This window comes from Myotis lucifugus, unplaced genomic scaffold (genome assembly GCF_000147115.1).
Source record: "Myotis lucifugus unplaced genomic scaffold, Myoluc2.0 scaffold_41, whole genome shotgun sequence".
NCBI lineage: Eukaryota > Metazoa > Chordata > Mammalia > Chiroptera > Vespertilionidae > Myotis > Myotis lucifugus.
The window spans coordinates 4708193-4730317 of NW_005871089.1; the positions used below are offsets into that span (position 1 = coordinate 4708193).

Here is a 22125-nt window from a genome sequence, read left to right on the forward strand (position 1 = left end):
TATGATTTTTTACAGAGAGGAAGGGAGAGGGATAGAGAGTTAGAAACATCGATGAGAGAGAAACATCGATCAGCTGCCTCCTGCACACTCCCACTGGGGATGTGCCTGCAACCAAGGTACATGCCCTTGACTGGGATCGAATCCGGGACCCTTGAGTCCGAAGGCCGATGCTCTATCCACTGAGCCAAACCGGTTAGGGCAATTAATTCCCTTTTAATGTGCATGAATTTCGTGCACTGGGCTACTAGTTTAAAAATAAACAGCACCATGAACCTGGTGCCACGAACCAATACTCAGCTTCCCCCAAGTGGGACACAGGCCCCGCCACCACCCCAGAGCAATATCCCACCAAATCGCAGCCAACACTGCCAAGACCCCATGGGGCAAAATGCAGCCCATAGCCCAGCCCAGCCCTTAAATGGTGGCTGTGGGTGCCGGGTAATGACGTCACATAGCAATGCCTGGCTTCCTCTCCCTAGCGACTAGCCTCCTTGGAGTTTCTTCAGCCCAGGAACCTGACTTGCTTTATAGCCAAGTGCAAACATTTTACAGTTTAACCAAATGTTTGTGAAGCGTTTTCCCGTGCCTCATCTCATTTGATCCTCACAGAAGTCCTGGAGTAAGTAGATAAGAGACTCAGTAGAATCCTATTTTCTTCTCATTAGCAAGACGTGAATAGTGATATTAAAATACTTCTTCTAATTAATTTCCTTTCGTGCACTGGAACACTAGTTTTCTTATAATCCTTTGTATTTCTGTGGTGTCAGTTATTACTTTTTCTGATTTTATTCATTTGGTTCCTCTCTTTCTTTTTAAGAGTCTGGGAGTTTATCAATATTTTTAAAAATATATTTTTATTGATTTCAGAGTGGAAGGGAAAGGGAGAGGGAGGGAGTGATAGAAACATCAATGATGAAAGAGTATCATTAATTGGTTGTCTCCTGCATGCCCCCTACTGGGGATTGAGCCAGAAACCAGGGCATCTGCCCTAACTAGGAATTGAACTGTGACCTCCTGGTTTGTAGGTCGATGTTCAACCACTGAGCCATGTCAGCTGGGCTTCTATCAATCTTTTTTATCTTTTCAAAGAACCAATTCTTGATGTTATTGTTCCTTTGTACTGTTTTTTAAGACTCTATTTTGTTTATTATCTTTCTGATATTTTAATATCTTTTCTTCTACTTACTTTGAGCTTTGTTATTCTTTTTTCTAGTTCATTTAGTTGTAAGGTTAGATTATTATTTTAGATTTTTCTTGTTTCTTGAGTAAGCCTATATTGCTATGAATTTCCCTGTTAGTATTGCTGTCGCTGTGTCTCATAAATTTTTTAGTTATTGTGTTTTCATTTCTATTTGTTTCAAGCTATCTTTTTATTCTCCCTTGATAGCATTGTTAACCCATTCACTGTTCAGTAGCATGTTACTTAACCTCCATGTGTTTATGTATTTTTCTTGTAATCAATTTCTAGTTTCATATTATTGTGATCAGAGAAGATGCTTGACATGATTTCAATCTTCTTAAACTTATTGAGATTTGTTTTGTGGCCTAACATGCGGTATACCCCGGAAAATCTTTCATGTACCTTTGAAAAATAAATTCTGCTGCTTTGGACAAAATGTTCTAAAAAATATCAACTAAATATATCTGGTCTAATGTATCACTTAAGTCACTGTTTCCTTATTGATTTTTTCCTAATGATCTATCCATTGATGTCAATGGAATGTCAAAGTCTGCTACTATTACTGTATTACTGTTGATCTCTCCTTTTATGTCCATCAATATTTGCTTTATATATTTAGGTTCTTCTGTATTGGGTACATGAATGTTTATAAGGGTTATATCTTCTTGTTAGATTACCCCTTTATCATTATGAGATGTCATTTTTTTTTCTGTTAGAGCTCTTCAGTCTGTGTGTGTCTCTTGATCTGAAGTGGGTCTCTTTTGGGTAGCATATGTATAGGTTCTGTTTTTTGTTTTGTTTTTCCAAATTTATTCAGTCAGTCACTTTATATCTTTTATTTGGACTGTTTAATCCATTTACATATAAAGTAATTATTGATAGGTATGTAGTTATTTTCATGTTATTATTCATATTTTGATATTTTTTCTCATCTTATTCTTAAAGAAGTCTATTTAATATTTTTTGTAATGCTGGTTTGGTGGTGATCAATTTCTTTAGCTTTTTCTTGTTTGTGAAGCTCTTTATCTGTCCTTTGATTCTAAATGGTACCCTTGCTAGGTAGGGTAATCTTGGTTGCAGGTCCTTGCTTTTCATCACTTTGAATATTTCTTGTCATTTCCTTCTTTCCTGCAATGTTTCTGTTGAAAAGTCAGCTGACAGTCTTATGGAGCTTCCTTGTAGATAACTAACTGCCTTTATTTGCTACTTTTAAGATTCTCTCTTTGTCTTTAAACGTTGGCATTTTAATTATGATGTGTCTTGGTGTAGGGATCTTTGGGTTCATCTTGTTTGGGACTCTCTTCACTTGCTGGATTTGTATGTCTTTTTCCTTAACCAGGTTAGGGAAGTTTCAGTCATTATTTCTTCAAATAGGTTCTCAATCTCTTGTTCTCTCTCCTCTCCTTCTGGTACCCCTGTGATGAGGATGTTGATATGCCTGATGTTATAGCAGAGATCCCTTGAACTGTCCTCATTTTTTGGATTATTTTTTTCTTTCCTGATTAGGTGTTTTCTGCTTACTTGTCTTCATCACCAATTTGATATTCTGCATCATATAATGTGCTCTTGATTCCCTGTTATGTATACTTCATTTAAGTTATTGTATTCTTCATTTCTGACTATTTAAAAAATATTTTCTATCTCTTTGTGCAAGTTCTCTCACTGAGTTTGTTTATTCTCAAGTTTATTGAGCATCCTTATAACCAGTGTTTTGAACTCTGTATATGGTAGATGTTTGCTTGCATTTTTTTAGTTCTTTTTCTGGAGTTTTATTCTGTTCTTTCATTTGGGACATGTTTCTTTTTCTCCAAATTTTGGCTGCTTTTCTGTGTTTGTTTCTATGTATTATGTAGATATGCTACATCTTCCAGTTTTTAAAAAAATAATTCTTTATTGTTGAAAGTATAGCATATGTCTCCTTTCCCCCGCACATCTTTCAGATGTGGCAGGGTGGCCTTATGTGGTAGTTGTCCTGTGGGGCCCAATGGCACAGTATCCTGGTCACCTGAGCTGTGTGCTCCAAGGGTGTCCCTTATATTGGTTGTGGTTGAGCCTTGATTATTGTTAGCATGTCAGTGTGAGGGCTTGACCTTTAGGCTGACTAGCTGTGAGGACTGACTTTGTCTATATTGGAGGAGCTGTTGTGTGAGGAGCTGACCCCACAGAGCAAGATTCACTTTAGTGAAGCTCTGGTGTCTGCCAAGTCCACCTTTGGGTGTGCCATTTGTGGAGCTAATTGTGTGGTGGTCTGGTGTGATCTGAAGCAAAACACTGAATGTATTGGTTCTAGGACCTCTTTTGAGGGGCTCCAGTGCAGGCCACTGCCTTGCCCAGACTTGTAGGAGCTAAAAAGTGATCTGCAGTTTGTAGCTTCCTGTGCTGGACTTTGAGGTACCTGGGAGAGGTTGTGCTGTGAACCGAGACTGGCTGTTACTAGTGCCAGGCTTGGGGTCGCTTAGAAAGAGGTACAGGGCATGCTGAGGACAGCTGCTGATTGTTTTGGGCTTGTGTAACTTTGAGAGATTTTAGGAAAATCCATAGCACGGGCCTAGGCAGGCTGCTTGTGAGGGACAGTAGTGAAAGAGGTTGGGGTTGGTGCTTAGTAGGGTGGGACAGGGCCTCAGGGAATCACCATGGTGGGGTGAACAGTGTTAATCAGGTTGATGGTAAATCAGATTTGGCACCCACCTGAGCCTGCTGTCTGGATGGAGGGGGAGCTCAGCAAAGGAGCAATGTCTTCTGCTAGCCTAGCATTTCTTTCTGGGAGAGAGCTGCCCTGAAGCCAGATAATTCATTTCCTCTCCATATGTGTCCGGTGCTTTTTGAGCTGCTTTCCCTTTGCTGGCACTTAGGGTGAGTGTTTGTGAGAGAGTGTGTTTATACTTGAACCCTTTAAAAAGACACATGAGTCTACAGCAGATCTTTATCTTACCTGGATGGAATCCCAACTGGTTTTCACAGCCAGCTATTGTGGGAATTCCTCTTCTGGCACAAGTGGTCCAGGCTGGTGTGGGACTAGAACCCCTCACTCCCAAGGGGGGACCTTTACAGCCAAGATATTCCTCCCGATTCTTAACTACCACTCCTGGGTGTGGGACCAGCCCATTCTGCTTCTCTGCCCCTTCTACCAGTCTACATGTGGCTTCTTTTTTATAGTTATAGGATTTCTGTTCAACTAGGTGTTTCTCAAGGGTTGTTGTTCTATAATTTCGTTGCAACTTTGATGTGGTCATGGAAGGAGGTGAGCACAGCATTTATACATATTCTACAATCTTGACCAGAAATCTCTTTAAAGTAAAACAACATTATGTGTGGGAGGCAAAGCACGTGTGTAGGCCACCGATTTGCAACCTCTGGATGAGAAGAGAAATGCTCAGGGAATTGGAGGGTGAGTAGGGTCAGTGTGGCCTAGGGAAGTATCTCTGGGCAAGAGAAGTTCTCAGAGTGCAAACTGGACTTCCCTGACCTATCCCTCCACACCTCCATAGCTGGGTCTCCAGTGAAATCTTCCCTTCTCCACCTCACCGAAGCCGACATAGCCATCACTGCCTCCTTTAGAACTCCTCCCACAAGTAGCCTACTACTCGGCTCTGGGGAAAATTTTCCATCCTTACAGAGGTCTCCTGGGAAGGCCCTACCATGGCCACAGTGAAACCTCACAAAAATCAGGGCCTCCAGGGCTCTTTCCGTAGTTTCTCCTCAGGCTGCCCCTCCAGTGACCTCCACCCTATACTGCCTTCTTAGGGGTAGAGCACAGGAAGGGTAGGGTGACTTGGCAGGTGAGCTGGCACCTGGAGACTGGGTTTCTGTGGTGCTTTTAAGAGGACTGCGAGGAGGACACCTTGCTGGACAACAATATGTGAAACATACCCACTTGGGACAGGAGGGGGAGCAGCCTAAACAGGGAACTGAGAGCCACAGGCAGGATGTGAGTTTGAGCGTTTCTGGCAGGGAGTCCATCTGAACAAGCACAGTGGACAGCGGGCCTGGGGTCACCCTCCTTGATCTCCTTAGCTAGTATGGCTGGGGACAGGTGCAGAGGGAGAGGCGGGTGGTGATGGTGGCTGGGTCTGTAGTCTCATTCAGGGCTGGCAGGTGGGCACAGTCAGGTCTCATCAGAATCTCAGCTAGCTTAACTGGGACAGGACAGTGCAGCCAGTGTCCTCACCCTCTCTGGGAAAAGAGAGGTCAAGTGAGAATGCACTACAGGGGAAATGTTTAACCTACTTGTAAGATACAATGACTTGCAAGGGCTTTAGCATATTTATTTTACTTACCAATGTGCAATTATGTGCTGTTCTTGTTTATTCATTACAGTGGATCCCCATTTATTGAGCTCTCTTAAATCCATTCAGCCTCAGACTAGACAGAAAACCCCACTCCTCCTCACACAGTCAAGAAGATGGAGTGGCTCTGAAGGTGCCATGGGGCTCTCAAGTCCCTTATGCAGCACTCACATCTTTCCCATCATGTACCCTCTGTTTTAGCAAGGCCTCTCTATAATCCCTGTGTGGCCACCCCAGCATTTTTGGCCCATTTCCAGGTGCCCAAGTTCTACTCCTTCGCAAATGAATTCTATTTCAGTTCCCCCATCCTCCCAGAAGCCTTTTCTAGACATTCCAGCCCAAACTAAAGCCAGTTTGGGCCAGACCAGAAAGGGGCTGAGGGCAGCCTAGTCTTGCAGGCTCTGCCACAGATAGGAGAAGGGGAAAGGCCACTGGACTCGGAGCTGTGTGGGTTGGTTGCCTAGTCAGTGCCCCGGACTCACAGGGAACTGGTGTGGGTTCTAGAAACCTGGGCCAAATGCTCCTGGGGTCCTGAGCATGGAGTTGAGGAGAGCAGGCCTGAGCCCTGGTGAGCACTGCTCAGTTGGCCAAGGGTAAATGTGGGCTCTGGAATGTCTGATAGGGTCCTAGGGCCCTGCAAGCTAGGCGTGTGGTAAGCAGAGTGAAGCCTAGATTCAGGTCTTGTTTCTGCGCAGGGGCTGTTTATTTGGGGCAGGGTACCACACCTTGCTGAGTCTCTGTTTTCTCATGTGTAAAATGGTAATCGTCTGTTATTTGGAGGGTTGTTGTAAAGTAGGTAAGATAATTTATGTGAAGTGCCTAAAGCATCAAATTGTACGTGTTCCAGAAACAGCAGCTCTTATGTAAGTATAAATAATAAATAATAACAATTCCAAATCTCCAGCTCCACCGATTTCTGTGTGCAACTTTGAACAAATTCCTTATTAGCTCATCCGCTTCCTCACCTGTAAAATAAAGATTCTGGTTCATCCATTTATTCAATAATTACTGAACAACTTATTATGTGCTGGGTGCAACTAAATCTGTCATTTACTGTTAGCTAAAAAACATGGCACAGTGCCTGGCATATACTAGGTGGTTAATAAATGTCAGTTTTCTTACACAAGTTCCAGCTGGATGATGGGCGATAGATGGAGGGCGGCAGGGGATGAGGTGAGGGTCAGAGTAAGGGAATTTAGGAGGGGTAGTGGTGGATATCTGTGTCTGCCTTGAATTCCCAGCTCCTCCTGGCCCTTATCCCTTCCATTGGCAGGGTCTCACTTTGTCTCTAAGGGTGGAGGATGGTGCTGGGGTCTCCAAATAGTTCGTCCCCCTTTCTGCTCCTTGGTCCCATCAGACCTCTGTAGACTACCTGGTCTGTCCCTTGCCTGTAAATGGAGACAATGAGGTCTCCTCCTTCTCAGACATTGGAGACACTGCAATGTGCCCACCTCGTTAAAGTGGTGTCAGGCTGAGGGCCTCCCCTCACTCCTCCCACTCCCAGAGTGGTCTCCTTGTCAAGCCGGCCCCTATCTCATGCTCCTGGCTTCTTTCCCAGGGACCACAGGCTGGACTCACCACCACCTCTGGCTTAGCAGCACTGAAGCCCCACTCCTCTTTGTTTGGACTTTGCCCAGCTGCTGAGCCACACCAGGCCAGACCCTCCCAGGGGAGTTGTGTGTATATATGTGCACAAGCAACATGAGACCTGGCACGTAGGAGGCCTGCAATAAAAGCTGATTGAATGAATGCTCCCTCTGCAAATGGAGCTCATTCATTCATTCTGCAAACATTTATTGAATACATAATCCATTTGGTGCCAGGCTCTGTGTCAAGGGCCATCAATAGTAGCCAAGTTCTCCAAAGAATGAATGGCATTCACAGGTTTCCTGCTCCCAATACCCACATCCCACCATCTGGCTCTCGGACCCCAGCCCCTCCCACACCTCCAGAAACCAGGGCACTGTCTCCACCAGGGATATGACTATAGCATATGTTTGAGTACCAAGTCACTGAGTTTGGGATCAATCCTGGTGCCATGCTTATCCTGTCTATGCCCTTAGGCAAGTTATTAACTTCCCAGAGCTTCAGTTTCCTCATCTGGAAAACAGGTATAAATATAATTGCTTATCTCATATTTTCGGAGTGGAATAAATGCAGTAAAACATATGCTTAGGACATGCCCAGTGCATAGTAGGTGCTCAATGAACATGAGCTATTATGATTATGACCCCTCCACAGCACTGGTTGTCACAAGTCTGAACTCACAGTAGATGGTCAGCAACATAAGACTTCTTGTAAACAGGGAGATCTGATGGGACATTCTGGGTGAAGAAACCCAGAAACTGGCGAAGAGATGGTGAAGAGCAGTGAGAGACTACCTGGAGGAGCAGGTAGGTCTGGAAGAAGTCCCCAGGATGTCTGTGTCTGCCTCCAGGACAGGGAGCTCATTACTCTGAAGCAGTGTATTTTGTGCTCACCAGCTCTGATAGTCACAGTTCTTTACATAGGTGACTGCATTCTGTCTTTCAAGTCATAAGAAAACCATGGGGATCCGTGAGTGAGGCCCAGACTGATTGTGGCATATATATAAGGGTAGCCAAGTACTTTTTAGGCCTTTGAAAACCTATGCCCACTTCAGTATCTACTTTCCCCTCCTCCAGGACACCCTCACACTACTGCCCCATTTGGAGCAAGTAGCCAGGTGGTGCATGCTAGCCATGGCCACATGAAATCACACAGAGGGGAGTGGAGTGGGGTCTCCCAGGTAGGACAATGCCCTCACAGGGCTCTCTGTTTCTTCCTGGTGAAATGTGTGCTCTCTGCAGATGTCTTTTTCTTTTTTTTTTTTTTCTTTTTTTTTTTTTTTAGATGTCTTTTTCTTGACTGTTGTAAAGCTGTGAAACAAACAATCTTGCCACTGGAGAGCAAAAATGAGTCCCAAAGCTAGGTGTGCCCATACCTGGGCAGGGCCTGCCCTTCTTCACTGTTAGGCCATCCGGAAGGATGGAAGGACCCAGCCGGCCATCCTTCAGGGGAGCCCCTGGCATACATCTTTTGAGCCAGGGTCCTATCACTAATTAATACCACTGCCCAAGAGTTTTCCTGGGACTGAGGGAGGAGCTCAGAGCCCTTATTCTCAGGTCTGGGCAGGAACAGCTAGCCTTGACCCACTACCCTGTATTTCCACTCCAGAGGCTGCACCCTGGCTGGCTATTTAGGGCCCAAGGGGAGACCCCAACACTGCAGAGCAGGCCTCCTAGGCCCGCCTGTCTCATCCTGATAGCATCCCTGGCATTTGCTCCAAACTGGCCAACATAGCCTCTGTCTCCCCGCCCCTGGGGGCTGGACAGTACCTCTTTTGCCATGCTCTCCTGGGCGCCCATGTGTAGAGCCAGAGACCCTCCTGACAGTCCCTGGCAACCTCTGCTTTCATTAAATGTGTATCAGGGAGGCCCTGAGCAGTGATATCCTTGCACCACCATCACTACTTCCTTCCTGCTCTGAGCTATTGGAGACCAATAGCTCGTGGAGACCATCAAGCTGTGGCCCAGTTGATGGCAGTGGTTTCTTTCCCACCCCACTCAGGGATCCCAACCCTGGAAAACACTGGAATCTGAGTTGGGGTGCCACTGACCACAACACATATCCAGTGACTTGGAATTTACCAAGTCCTCATCTTGTTGAAGCCCCACAGCAGTTGGTGAGGTAGATGAACATTATCAGACCCCTTTCATAGGTGAGGTAGATAGGCTCAGAGAGGCAAATGGACTTTCCCAAGATTGCACAGTTACTAGACAGCAGAGCCAGATATAGCCTGGAAACCATGTGCTCATGGGGGAGGGGAGCGGGGGGGCACAGGCTCTGTGGCCCTGGGCCAGTTACTTAACTTCTCTGAATCTCAGTCTTCTCATTTGAAAAATGGGAATAGCAATAGTTCCTGTCTTGTCAGGTTACTCTGAAAATTAAATTAGATTATGCTATACATAAGCACAGTAGCAACATGGAGATATGCTCAGTAAATGTGAGCAATGGTTGGGATTATTATCCCAATGATATTCAGACGCTGTCTCTGTATGGACCACGCCCCAGATGAAGCCTTGGTACCTCTAGGCTCCCATCTGTTTCTGTTGGTGTCATTCATGACCTGCCAAAGTGAACTCAGGGTCCCAGAGTGGAGGAGCAGCGGTAGAGCGGGGCCATTGGATTCCTTCCTGGGGCTGCCTGCCTGCTGACAGGTCAGGGGCCTATCTCTGGCCCATGGTGGCTGCTGCCTGTTTTCTCACATGGATCTCAGCAGCACTAGGGGCCTTGCTGGGGCTTTGCCATGAGTCTTTGATCTCTAGAGGACAAGGCTGAGCATGGAGCCACCCACTCAGTGATACCACTCAGTCTCCTCCACATCGTACTATTAGCCCTGGCTTTGGACACTACTTCTTGAGAGCCTGCCTCCTGCAGATGAACCCCTCCAGGACATGGTCCAGGCCAGCAGCTTGACATTTGGACACCCCCTTCAGGAGCCCTGCAATGGGAAGGAAGGGAGGAAGGTTCTAGACACACTTCCTGGGACCTAGTAGGGAAGTAGGCATCTCTGTGCCTAAGATGAGCTCTGAGAAAGCTTTGGGGCCTGTGGGCTGGATCCTCAGCATTTTAAAATTTTATTATGACTGTGTTTGTTTAAATATATATGTGTATATATTTATAACTCTATGTACCTCCCCCTACCCAACCCCAGTCCCTCCCGGCCCCTAGTTTTTCCCTTTGGCTTTCTGTCTGGAGGCTGTGTAGGGAAGCACTGTCTGCGTGCTCTTGTCTGACACCGTTTGGGTGCTGCTGTTCCTCATGATCCTTCGTGTCTGCTCGGGGGCCAAGGTGGGGCCTGAGCATCGGCCAGTCAGTGGAGAGCGCCTTGGCTTGTTGGGGGCCAGGGAGGTCTTGAGGGGGCCCACATGGGCCTCTGTATGGGGAGGCTCTGGGGACAGGTCCGCCTCCTCCTCTGCCGCTGCCTCCTCACCATCCCCCTCTTCATCATCACAGCACAAAGCATGGTAGAGCACTTTGTCGCTGAAGCGCACTCTCTCCCGTGTGCCTGGGGTCCGCTGGGGCAGTTGCCCCTTGAGAGGGCCGGTGCTGAAGGCCTCCTCACTGGAGGAGTCTGGGGTCTCCACCCGTGGCCCATTAGGAATGGGCATGCCACCGTTCATGAGTCGGTAGTCAGAACCAGCCCCTGGTCGTGTTGACTCGGCGGCGTCCATGGAATCTGAAGGGGTAGAGACATCCAGGAAGGAGCAGAACTCCCAGCTGTCTGAGAGGATGTCAGCTGTTGTGAAGTCCAGGTGGCCCAGGTCAAAGGGGCCACCTACACCGGCCTTGTCGCTGCTGGAGGTACTGCTCACAGTGGCCGTGGTCCAGTCATCTGGCTCCAGTTCAAAATCGAAGTCTGAGGTTAACTTATCTATCTGGCTCACCACCTGTCCAGGGAAGGGCAGAAGCATTAGAGTGGCCAGGCCAGACCTGGCATCACTTAGGTGTGAGCATGTGCCCCCCGGCCCGCCACCCCGTGACATCCCCCCTGCTAATGTCCCTACAGGATGGAGACTGGACTTGAGGTCACAGGCTTATTTGCTCTGTGGAGGCCCAAACTGGACCAGGGTGAACAGAGCTTGTTTTCCATTCCTCAGTCTCTTGGGTGGAGGAGGGACTGTCTTCCAGCCTGTACACCATCCATTCACGTACCCCTCTCCCCATAGCCAGCTGCTGTTCTGGAGCAGGGGAGGGGGTGTTTATAGGCTCTGGTGCTCAGAGCTTGATCTTCCTATGACTGAGAGGGGCTATTTAAAGAGGGTGGTTACCAAATAAAAGGATTAGTGTAGTAAAGGTTAAAGGGGGCCAAGTATATAGTAATGGAAGGTGATTTGACTTTGGGTGGGGGTACACAATGTAATATACAGATCATGTATCATAGAAATGTACATCTGAAACCTATGACCCTATTGACCAGCATCACCCCAATAAATTTAATCAGAAAATGAAATCTATCTATACTAATAAAAGGGTAATATGCTAATTAGACCGGGAGACCTTCTGGGAGACCTTCCAGACGTCTTTCCGGACAAAGCCATGGTGGCGGGGCTGAGGCAGAGGTGGTTACGGGCAATCAGGCTGGCAGGGGAGGGCAGTTGGGGTCGAGCAGGCTGGCAGGGGGGACAGTTGGGAGCGATCAGGCCGGCAGGGGTGGGGGCAGTTGGGGGCGATCAGGCCGGCAGGCAGAGAGCATTTAGGAGCCAGTGGTCCCAGATTGAGAAAGGGATGTTCAACTGCCGGTTTAGGCCCAATTCTACAGGACATCCACAAGGGGTCCCAGACTGGAGAGGATGCAGGCCGGGCTGAGGAACATCCCCTCCCACGCACAAATTTCATGCACCAGGTCACTAGAGGGCTGAGAGACTCCAGCAAATCTACTTAGTAGAGACGTGAGAAAATGATATGAGGTGACCATGAGGAAGCATCCTGGGCCAGCCTGTGCAGCTGGTCAGTGACTGTCCCTCAAGGGTCTCCATCACTCCACCTCTGCCCCCCCAGAGCCTTCTCCCTCCTTCCTCTCCCTGGCCTCTGATGACTGGAGATCAATCCTGGCTTGTTGGGGAATGAATAAAACAAGCATTATTTGGTAAGCAATAAAAAACCCATCCATCCTGGGCCCAGAGGTGCCTGTTAAATGCACTTGGGATGGGAGGGGGGACAGTTCAGCTGCAAGGTCACTGCAACCTGTCCACCCCAAGAAGACTAAAGCTCTGACTCCATGCAGGCAGCCCAGCCTCAGGACATCCCCTGACCTTGGCCACTGTCAGCACATGAGTCAGGGATGATGATAGGGAAAGGAGAATCAAGAGGAGGAGAGAGTCTTCAGGCCAAAAACAAAAATAGCAAAATATCAAAAGCAAAGTGGAGGAACCAAGAGACCCAGAGACAAAGGCATATGCAGTGAGTCACCAAGCCCAGGGCCCCTCCCGGTGTTCTTACCTGGAGTCAGATCAGCCAGTTAATTGATTACCTAATCAACAAAACTTTACTGAGGACCACAGCTATCCAGGGATGTGCTAGGTATTTGGTGAGGAGTGGGGGTGAGCAGTGCCCCACAGCGAAAGAAGAAAGCAAAGACAAAACTGAGGCGTCAAGAGGAGTCTGGGTCACTGGGATGTCTGCTTGGTTAGGGGGTCAGGAGACCCCACGCAAGTGACCTGGTCAGTCAATTTCCCACTTAGGTCTCAGTTTCTCAATCTGTAAGTGGGGAGTTGGGTGAACTGGTTTATCTCCAAGGTTCCTTTCATCGCTGTGATTCTAGGAAAGGGTTCTGTGGGGCATTGGCGATAAAAGTGACATTATCTCCCATCTCTGAGCACCTACTATGTGTCAGACTTTCCATCCATGAGATCATCATCTTCTGAGATCATAGATAATGGGCCTGAGGGACCAGTCACTGGGGAAGCTGAGATTACTGCCTTTGCCACACCCCTGCAAGACTGCACACTGCTCCAAGTGCTACTGTGATTTCTGGGCTTGAGTAGGCAATGGGCAAAGGGCTCTATCCTCCAATCTGGCCACCTCTTCTTATGTCTCTGACTCCAATGACTCCCCCTAACACAGAGAAGGTCACATCCCCCAGAAGTCCTTGCTCAACCCAATCCACATCTGTGGGCTGGTAGGAACCCTGGCCTCAGACTGGAATGTGTAACAGCCCACTCTCCAGAGTTTCTGATTTTGCAGGTTCTGGGTAAGGTTTGAGAAAGTGTAGATCTAACAGGCTTCCTTGTGCTGCTGCTGTTGGTCTGAGGACAAACTTTGAGAACCACTGACCTAGGGACCTGGTATTTAAGCTGATGAAGGAATAGCACCTCAGGGCATTGCTGGCTTCAGGAGTGGCCTTGTACCTCTGGGCAGCCACATCCTCCAATTAGACTCCCCAGAGCAAGCTAGATGCTGATAGTCTGCTGCTGAATAACAGAAGGCAACACTAGCAGGAATCTGGAGTTAAATTTCTTGGCTGTCATGGCACAGATTTGGCTGAGGCTAGGCCAGGCCCAGAAGCTGGGCTCCTAACATCCTGTGAGGAAGATCCAGGGAGCACAGGGCAGGATTTCTGAAGCCTTCAGGCCTGAACATACTCCCCCCATCCAAGAGGCCCTTCTCAGGTGGCCTTCACATTCAGGCCCTTCCTCTCCTCCCTTAGAACACCCTCTCTGGTTCCACCTTGGGGGTGTGGAGGGTAGTAAATGAGGGAGGCCTGGATTCAAGTCTCCAGTGTGGCTTTCCTGTTTCCAGTCTCATTTTCCTCCCCTGTAAAGTGGGATGATGCTCTTTTCCTCACCCAGTTGGTGGGGATTTAATAGATATGAATGTGCATTAAACTGCAGAGTCAGCACATCCAAGCATCTAAGAACCTGGGCTCTGGAGCCACACCTAGGGTCCAACCCTGGCATCACAACTTACTAGCTTTATGACCTTAGCCAGGTTGCTCAATGTCTCTGTGTGTAAGTATCTTCAGCCAAGGAGAATCCTAGTAGTACCTACTTGTTAGGTTGTTGTGACTATTTAATGACTTGATGCACAGAAAGCATGTAAAACAATACCCACCATGGACCATTGAGAGCCAACACGTAACCAGGCACCAGGCCCAAGAGCTGATGGGAGCGTTTTTCACCAAAAGAATGACACTCTGATGGGGATGTTTCCAGTACCCGTGGCAGAATAATGGGACATGTTGGGCCTTTCAAACCCCAACACCTGGGTGGCACCTATGTTCCATGAAGTAGGGCTATTTCCAGATGGAAACAGAAGAGGTTCTAAAAGCCAAATGGTTGAGGCTCACAGGCAAATCTGGCTCAGTTCTTTAGGTGGGATAGGTCAAACATACTTGATAAATGACATAAGTAAGAATCAGAAAGGGAAGTGAGATGCCCAGGGTACTCAGACTGTATGCAGAGCCTGGTCAAGCCTGTCCTTGGTGCCTCTCATTTCATGGGGCCAATGGGAGGGCAGGTGTGGGGCACGCCCCATGCTACCTGCCTCTCTGTTTGGATGTCTTGAAATCTGTAATTTCTGCCTGCGATTTAATAATCATTTTGCCTGCATCTAACTTGAGATCGTCTTAGAGTACAGGCAAAATAATTATATACACAGGATAAAAGAGGGGGAGAGGGGGAATGGAGAGAGAAATGAAACCATAAAAATCACAGAATCCTACAACCTCAAAGCCAGAAGGGATTGGAGACACTTGAGTCCATCCTTCTTACTGTGTTTACTGATAGGGAAACTGAGACTATAATGAGCTGAGCTGAGACCAGAAGTCAGGAGTCCTGACTCCTGGGTCTGATCTTTTAAGAACATGAATTACCTGCTCAAGAGGGAGCACTTGAGAGAAGGGCAGGGTTGAGGGCTGAGACAGAATCCCCCGGGGGGCCCAGGTCCTGACTCAGCCTCCGTCCTGGTCACAGCTTTGGCTCCCCTCATCTGAACAACTGCATCCACACTCATCTAGTGCATCCAGGGAACTTTCCAAAAAACCAACAGGACCTCTACTTCCAGCACTCCTTTGCTCCCCAAACTCCTGGACCTCCAAACACCACCCCACACCAAATGTGGCTAAGTGCCCTTTGCTCTCTACCCTACCAGGCCTGCCTCCTTACCACACCTACACACTTATGCCCTGAGCTCACTTCTGCCTCTTGGCCTCACCCGAAAGCCTCACACCGTTCTTACTCACTCTATCTCACTTCCATATGGAATTCCTCCTTGATCCCCAATTGAGGACAGGTTTCCTATGAAAGGCTCTCAAAGCACCTCATACCTTTCCTTAAAATATTATCTAGTATTTATCACTGCTACAATGTTTTGAGCATATAGGTTATAATGTGGTTGATATCTTCTCCCCACAAGGAGTGGGCCTGGAAATGCATCCCCACCATGCACCCCCAGTTTGGCAGAGATTGGTACACTCTTTACAATACAGCCATTGAATGAATAGACGAGTTGAGACATCTTAATAAAAATTGCTGGGGGGTTCTTTTCTGAGAAAATGCTCCATGGTCCTGGACACCACAATACTGCCTGCCCCAGCCCTAGCTGCCTCTCCAAGAAAAGCATGGATGTGTTCCATAAAACCCTAGAGCAGTGATGGCGAACCTTTTGAGCTCGGTGTGTCAGCATTTTGAAAAACCCTAACTTAACTCTGGTGCCGTGTCACATATAGAAATTTTTTGATATTTGCACCCATAGTAAAACAAAGCCTTATATTTTTGATATTTATTTTATATATTTAAATGCCATTTAACAAAGAAAAATCAACCAAAAAAATGAGTTCGCGTGTCACCTCTGACACGCGTGTCATAGGTTCGCCATCACTGACTAGAGTCAGGACTGAGGACTGGGAGTCCCACAACCTCTATCTCCTGTCCTCCCCCTCACCTCTGGCCCCTCACTTTTCTTGACAAGTTGCTACCTCCTTCCCTCCCGCCTAGCTCCCTGGGCAGCTGGTTATATAACTAGGGATTCTGCATTATTTATGACCACTGATTACTTTTTAATTCTGTGATTACGTTATTTGTCTTCCTGGGGGCTGTGGCGTTGGGGAGGGGGAGAGAGGTGACTGTGATTCATGACTCTCATCCTGCAATTTGGCCTAATTGGCCCCACAGCTTCGTGAATCTGTCTGGAGGAGGAGAATGTAAAGGGAAAAGGGTGGCGAGAAAAAAAAAAGAAGAAAAAATCCGCACAGTTCTTGCTGAGCTGTGGGTGATGGAGCTGACCCACTTTGGCACAGCTCTGTGGTCCCCAGCCTCTCCTGCTCCAGCTGCTTCCTGGCTGGGCCACATTTATCTCCTGCTGTATGACCCATGGCTCTCCTGGCGACCTCATATACAGCACCTTGCCGATGGGACAGGACAACTGCATGGGCCTGATCCCCAAGAAAATCAGGTGGGGGGGGGTCTTCACTGCCACTCCAGGCTGCAAAAGGGTTTTGCCCACCCCTCCATCTCCCAGAGGTGTTCAGGCCAAGGTGGGCAACTGTGCCCTTAAGTTATATCCTACCCAATAGCCAGTGATGATGTGAGGGATACTAGTGATCAACACAGGAACATTTTGAGCCCCATGCTGAATGACATCTTGGGGAGAGGGTAACCAAGGAGGAGGCCAAGTACCTACTCAAGGTAAGCTCAACATTTGGGGGGCCAAGAACAAGGTCCTATACCCCTGCCCTTGTGGGCTCCCAACTAGTAGGGAACAGGGAGAACAGTGGGGAGGCAGATTCCCACCCAGAAACACAATGAGATTCCTGGGGAACGTGTGGGATTCTCACAGGACAAAATCCAAATTCTGTACTGTGGCCTGCATGCCCTGTGTGCCCTGGCATCCTGCTCTCCACCTCCTAGTTCCCTCCAGTCCAACTGCATCAGCTTCCTTGCTGATCCTGACCATGGCAAGCACACTTCCTCCTCAGGACCTGCTGCTCCCCCTGCTTGGAGGCTCATTTCCAGATATCTATTTGACTTGTATGTATTTTCACTTCCTTTGGGTCTTTGTTCAAACACCATCTCATTGGAGACCTGCTTCCCAACCCCATCACCAATCCCTTGCCTCCGCCAGAAGAGGGTAGGACTGCCTGCTGCAGGGCCCTGGGCCTGACCTCCCTGATCATGGCTAAGATGCCAATGTGACTCCAAAAGAACAAGGGCTCACACAGAGCTGAGGAGCAGGTTAGTGCTAGAACAGTTCATCAGTAATATCTAACAGATATGGAGCTAGTTTTGTGCCCATTGCTGTGTGAAGTACATTGTATATAATATCACATTTAATCCTCACAACCACCGTAGAGCTGGTGAGGGTGAGGAGGCATACTATTCTGTATCCTCATTTTAGAGATGCAAAACAAAAGCACAGAGAGGTAAAGTAACTTTCCTAAGTTCACACAGCTAGGAAGGTGGTGGAGAACATATGTGAACTAGAGACATCTGACTGCAAAGCCCAAGCTCAGCCCGTAGGCTGTGCTGCTTCTCCAAATTTTGATCCACGGAATTCTGAGGAGCTTAGAGAGCCTGCTGGGATTGGCCTGGCACCTGGAGTACTAGGGACCTAGGAGAAATGAAGGCTAGTTAATGATTGACTGTCACATCCTCTGCAGCACAATTTTTGCTTTCAAGACACTTTTACATTTCTCACCTCACTTAGTCCATAAAACTATTTTCCCACCCATGGGACAGAACTTGCCCCCTATCCCTTGGGGAGAGCCAGGAGTTTGGGAGAATAGGAGAGGTATGGGAGAGGGAACGCCAAATCCTTCAGGGGTATGAGTAGGTGTTGGTACCCCAATACATCCTTGTAAGATCACTCTGAGGTGTGAATTATCATCATTCCCATTTTAGAGATGAGCAGACTGAGGCTCGGGGGCCTGGGGAGCAGTGCTGTAGTGTTTCTCATCTTTCTATGATGCTCAAGAAGTGAGGAGGCTCTGCTATGACCCATGGTATGTGTGGAAGGGAGCAGCAGATGGAGAAGGATAGCAGAGGGGCTATAGCTAAGCCCTTCCTCTCTGCTGGCCTTCCTCCCTCATCAAGCACCCTGAGCTGCCCTCTGGCAGTCTTGGGTGTAAATCTTGGCTTCACATCTAAGTGCTTCACCCTCCTGAGACCAGAACTCAGTTGGTGAACTCTGTGCTGGTGCTGCCTAAAGAGTGGAGTGTGATAAGAGAACCCTCGCAACCTTGGGCCTACCCATGCCCCCACTGAAAAATGCCACCCAAAGTGACTGAGGAGAGCCAGGCAGATCCATTGGAGGATCAAGAGCCAAGCTTACAGGTTCCTGGTGGTGGGGGTGGGCTGGGTGGGTGCAAACCTTTATCTCAAACCAGGACCTGGCACCCCTAAGCGGTAACCCCATTCCTGACAAACCCCATCTCCTAGGAATAACATCTCCTCTTCTGCCTGGGCCTCTGTAGGCCTCACCTGCCTTCCCCAACACTCCTCTCTGCCCATCACCCCATCTCTAGACCCTGCCTAGGAGATGGGGAAGCTCTGAGACCTGCCCCCCCCATTCCCAGCTGGGTGCCATTGGCAGTGGGCAGGTGGTGGCATACGGGGTAGATTCTGGTTGCCATAGCAACCTGCCAGAGTCTTGGGTGGAGGCACATGGCCTATTGCGGGTATGGGGGGAGGGGACTCATCTTTCTCTGTCCTGGCTCAGGCCTCTGGGTTGCACAGCCCGTGAACCTGAAGCTCTGCTGTTCAGGACATGGGAATAGGTGAGTGTGTGTGCTGAGAAGAGAGGGAGAGGCTATCTCAAAGATCTGCAAGTAAATCCTAATGCTTCTGATCTTCCCGCCTCACTCCCTAAAGGGCACCCCTTCAGAGTATCACAGAATGAGCATAAGATCTCACGTCTAGAAGGTCCCTAACAAAATGGAATGAGGTTGCTCGTTAGCCCACCTGCTGAAGCCCCAGAGCAGGAATCAGGACCTGAGTTCTACTGAGTACCCCTGGTAGGCTCTGTGACCTTCATCAAGCCCCTATCCCTCTCTGGGCCTCAACTTCTTCAACAGTAAATGAATAGGGCTGGTCGGGATGACCTGTGTGATGCCTTCAAGCTCTGGATGGCTCTGCTGGGAGTGGGAGTGGGTTGGGGGTGGGGATGGGAAGAACAGATGCCTGCAAGATGCTCAGCTGGTCATTTGGGAATAGGCTCTGTACTATATCAAAACTCACCCCCAGGCTTAGAGTCCATCCTGGTTCTTTCTGGGTAGGCCTGCTGAGGCATAGGTCCCATGTCCCTGCTCAAGACAGAGACTCTGGACAGTTCCCATGACTCTGATGGAACCACAGAACATATGAAATAGATGGGGGGTGGGAGGCATGAGGTGGGGATGGTAGTCCTTCGGAACAATGAGGTTGAGGGAGGAGGAGTTACTCATAGGCAATGACCACTAAATTGCATTCCCCAGAGATGTTCAGCCCACACCCTGGCCAGCCCAGTTCGCACAACACCTCTCTCTACCTGTAGCAACAGCCATTCCTGCCTCCTGAGGAAGGACTTCCTGGCAGGCTCCATGAGGCTGACTGGGCAGAGAGGCTGCCTGCCCAACCTTAGTTCCTGGCCCGAATCTCCACTCTGAAGATTCAAACACCCCCTGCTCCTTGGCTCTTGGGCCAGGCTAGAAGACCACTTTGCCAGTCTGGAGTTGGTATCCACCATCACCTCCTCTTCTCAATCTTTCTAGAGCCCCCATCTCCCTGCACATCTGGCTGGGAGAGCCTGAACCCATAACTCCAATTCAATCACTCTCCCTGCCATCTCTGCAGGGGCCCTGGTTACAAGGAGTTGAAATTTGCCTAAAGCCCACCTGGCTGGCATAATGGTACTCAGTGGGAAAATTCAGGCCAGTGGCTCAGAACCCTGGTCATGCATTTTAGGCTCGAACACAGCCCAGGGGGTAGGGCTGAGGACATGTGTACTTCATTACCTGAGCAATGTGGGAAGCGGTAATGAGGGACACACATCCTAGGCTCTCTGGGTGACTTTCAATCTTGGCCAAAAATGTTCAGAACTACGGGATGGGGATACATCCCTGTAGAGGAGATTCCTGCCCCTGCCAATGTACACAGGGGCTCTTATACCCACTAGCAGCCCCCTAGTCTCATTCCCACCTCAGGGCAGGGAGGAACTAATTTTTTTGGGATCAAGGGTTCTGTAATATCTGGGGAATGGTCCAAGCAGTGGGGACTGCCTCATTAAGCCATCTACACTCTCCCAGGGCCCCTTGTGACCAGCAGATGGTGGGGGTCAAAGGTCAGCTTAGGCTCCAGAAGAGGTTATTGTGGAACTCAGTCCTTATTGGCCATCTTGGCAGCCAAGTCGTAACCACAGAGCCATGGGCCCATTACATGCTGTCCAAATGCTCTCTGAAACACTGAGACCCGCCCTGCCCTGGGCTATTGTAAGATTTTTAGCAGAGCAGACTTGGGGAAAGGAGAACAAGATGGAGATACCCAGCAGAGTGGCACACATGCACACAGCTTTGGGCACACACACACACACACACACACACACACAGAAACATACATGCCAGAGTATGTTTTTGTGCCAGGCCCAGGAAAACTGGTTTAGGGTCCGTCTGGCCCCTCACTCACCTCCCTGAGCTCCTTGGCCACCTCCTTGAGCTCCCGTAGGATGCCCTCCAGCTGCCCGATGACCATCTTCATGCGCTGTCGAATCCGCTCACGTTCGCCACCACTGCTGGGGTCGTCACTGGGCTGCCCGAGGTCCGGGGTGCCCCGAATGTTCATCCTTCACCACGTGGCTGCAGGCCTGCCCATACTCCCCCCAGCCAGGCACACACTGCGTCTGCCTCCACAGAGCCCCCCTCAGCCAGGCAGAGCTCCACATCTTAACGGCCCCCCAGCCCACGCTGGCCCTGGGTGGCCCTCACCCAGCCCCTGACTCCTGCCACCCCGCCTCCTTTGCCTCTGGATTGGGAATGGGACACCCAGAAGGAGACAGAATCTGACACAAGGGGTCAAGATGAGGACATAGAAGGGCAGGGGAGGGGTCTTGGATCTCAGGAGCCCTTCAGGACTTGAAGTGCCTATAGGTGTGCTGGGCTGATGTCTGGATGAGCCTGGACACAGAAGCAGGGGGATGACTCTGCAGGGACTAAGGGTAAGAGATGCCCTTGGGATTGGGGAAGGCAGCACAATCCCCTCACGACTCTTGGGCAGTTGCAAAGGCAGAGGTCTCTGGTTGCAAGTGACACCTGCAGAAGGACTGTGGCTGGGGTCTTTCCAGATGTGGAGGGGGCTCCAGATGTGGACAGCTCTGGGAAGGGAGCTGGACGGAGGAGAGCAGACCCCTGCAGAGAGAAGCCTGGCATCAGCCCTCCTAGACTGCAGCACCAGCCGGCAATGCTGCTGCCTCCATCCTCTCCACAGCCGGGCACCCTTCCTCGCTGGGGATTTAATGTTTTTCTTTGTGGGGAGGGGTGGTGGAGGCAGATGGTCTACAGCACAGCCCCTCTTTGGGAAGAAAAAGAGGGAGCCCCCGCTTTAGAGGCAGAAGTCCTCAGCCTGCGATGGGGCACCGAGCACCAGGTCCCCCCAAACACCCCTCCCCAGCCAGGCCTTGCCCTGGAGGTTCACCAGAGGGTCTCTCCAGTCTTCTGTCCTCCCTCGTAGTGCCCCCAGGGTGCCCTCGTTCCCAGCAGACCCTCCCTTTCCCAGCCCAGCCTTCCCTTAGAACCCCCGGACTCACCGAGGGTGGGGGCACCGGCCTGCCTTCCGAGTAGCGTGGGGGCCAAGCCCCAAGATGAGGGTTGGGGGGGCCCCTCCAGGCTCCCTAGGGCGGGCTTCTCTCTCTGGACCCTTCGGCCCCTGGCCTCAGGGAGGTCCTCAGAGCGCCCCGGGAGACATCTGGGCGGTGGGAGGGGCGGGCCTCTGCGCTCTCTGACCGGGGCAGGAAAATGTCCCCAACCCCGCCAGGCGCCGGGGTGGGGGCTGGGCGAGAAAGGGTCTTGGTGGGTCTGGGGGTTCTCAGGGCCACAGGGTGACCCGGGGCGTAGGGCGGTCCCGGTGCGTGAGCCAAAAGTAAGCTGGGAATCCGGAGGGGGGCCGGGGATCC

At 49.6% G+C, this 22125-nt stretch overlaps 1 protein-coding gene across 1 annotated transcript; it reads right to left on the reverse strand.

Moving 5' to 3' along the window:
• Window positions 1–10134: 10134 nt before the first annotated feature.
• Window positions 10135–21949, reverse strand: CUNH15orf59 (chromosome unknown C15orf59 homolog). The gene is made up of 3 exons (XM_006087845.3): window positions 21760–21949; window positions 20643–21361; window positions 10135–10937 (listed from the first exon to the last, which is right to left on the reverse strand). Exons 2-3 carry the CDS (start codon window positions 20796–20798, stop codon window positions 10215–10217), a joined length of 879 nt encoding a protein of 292 aa, XP_006087907.1. The 5' UTR covers window positions 20799–21361; window positions 21760–21949; the 3' UTR covers window positions 10135–10214.
• Between the last annotated feature and the right edge of the window lie 176 nt (window positions 21950–22125).

Bases quoted from the DNA above. Each gene is read 5' to 3' on its own strand.
- CUNH15orf59 (XM_006087845.3), bottom strand. From the start codon at position 20,798: ATGAACATTCGGGGCACCCCGGACCTCGGGCAGCCCAGTGACGACCCC. The intron at 10,938-20,642 runs GTGAGTGAGGGG...TTCCCTGGACAG, and splicing joins TGGCCAAGGAGCTCAGGGAG to GTGGTGAGCCAGATAGATAA.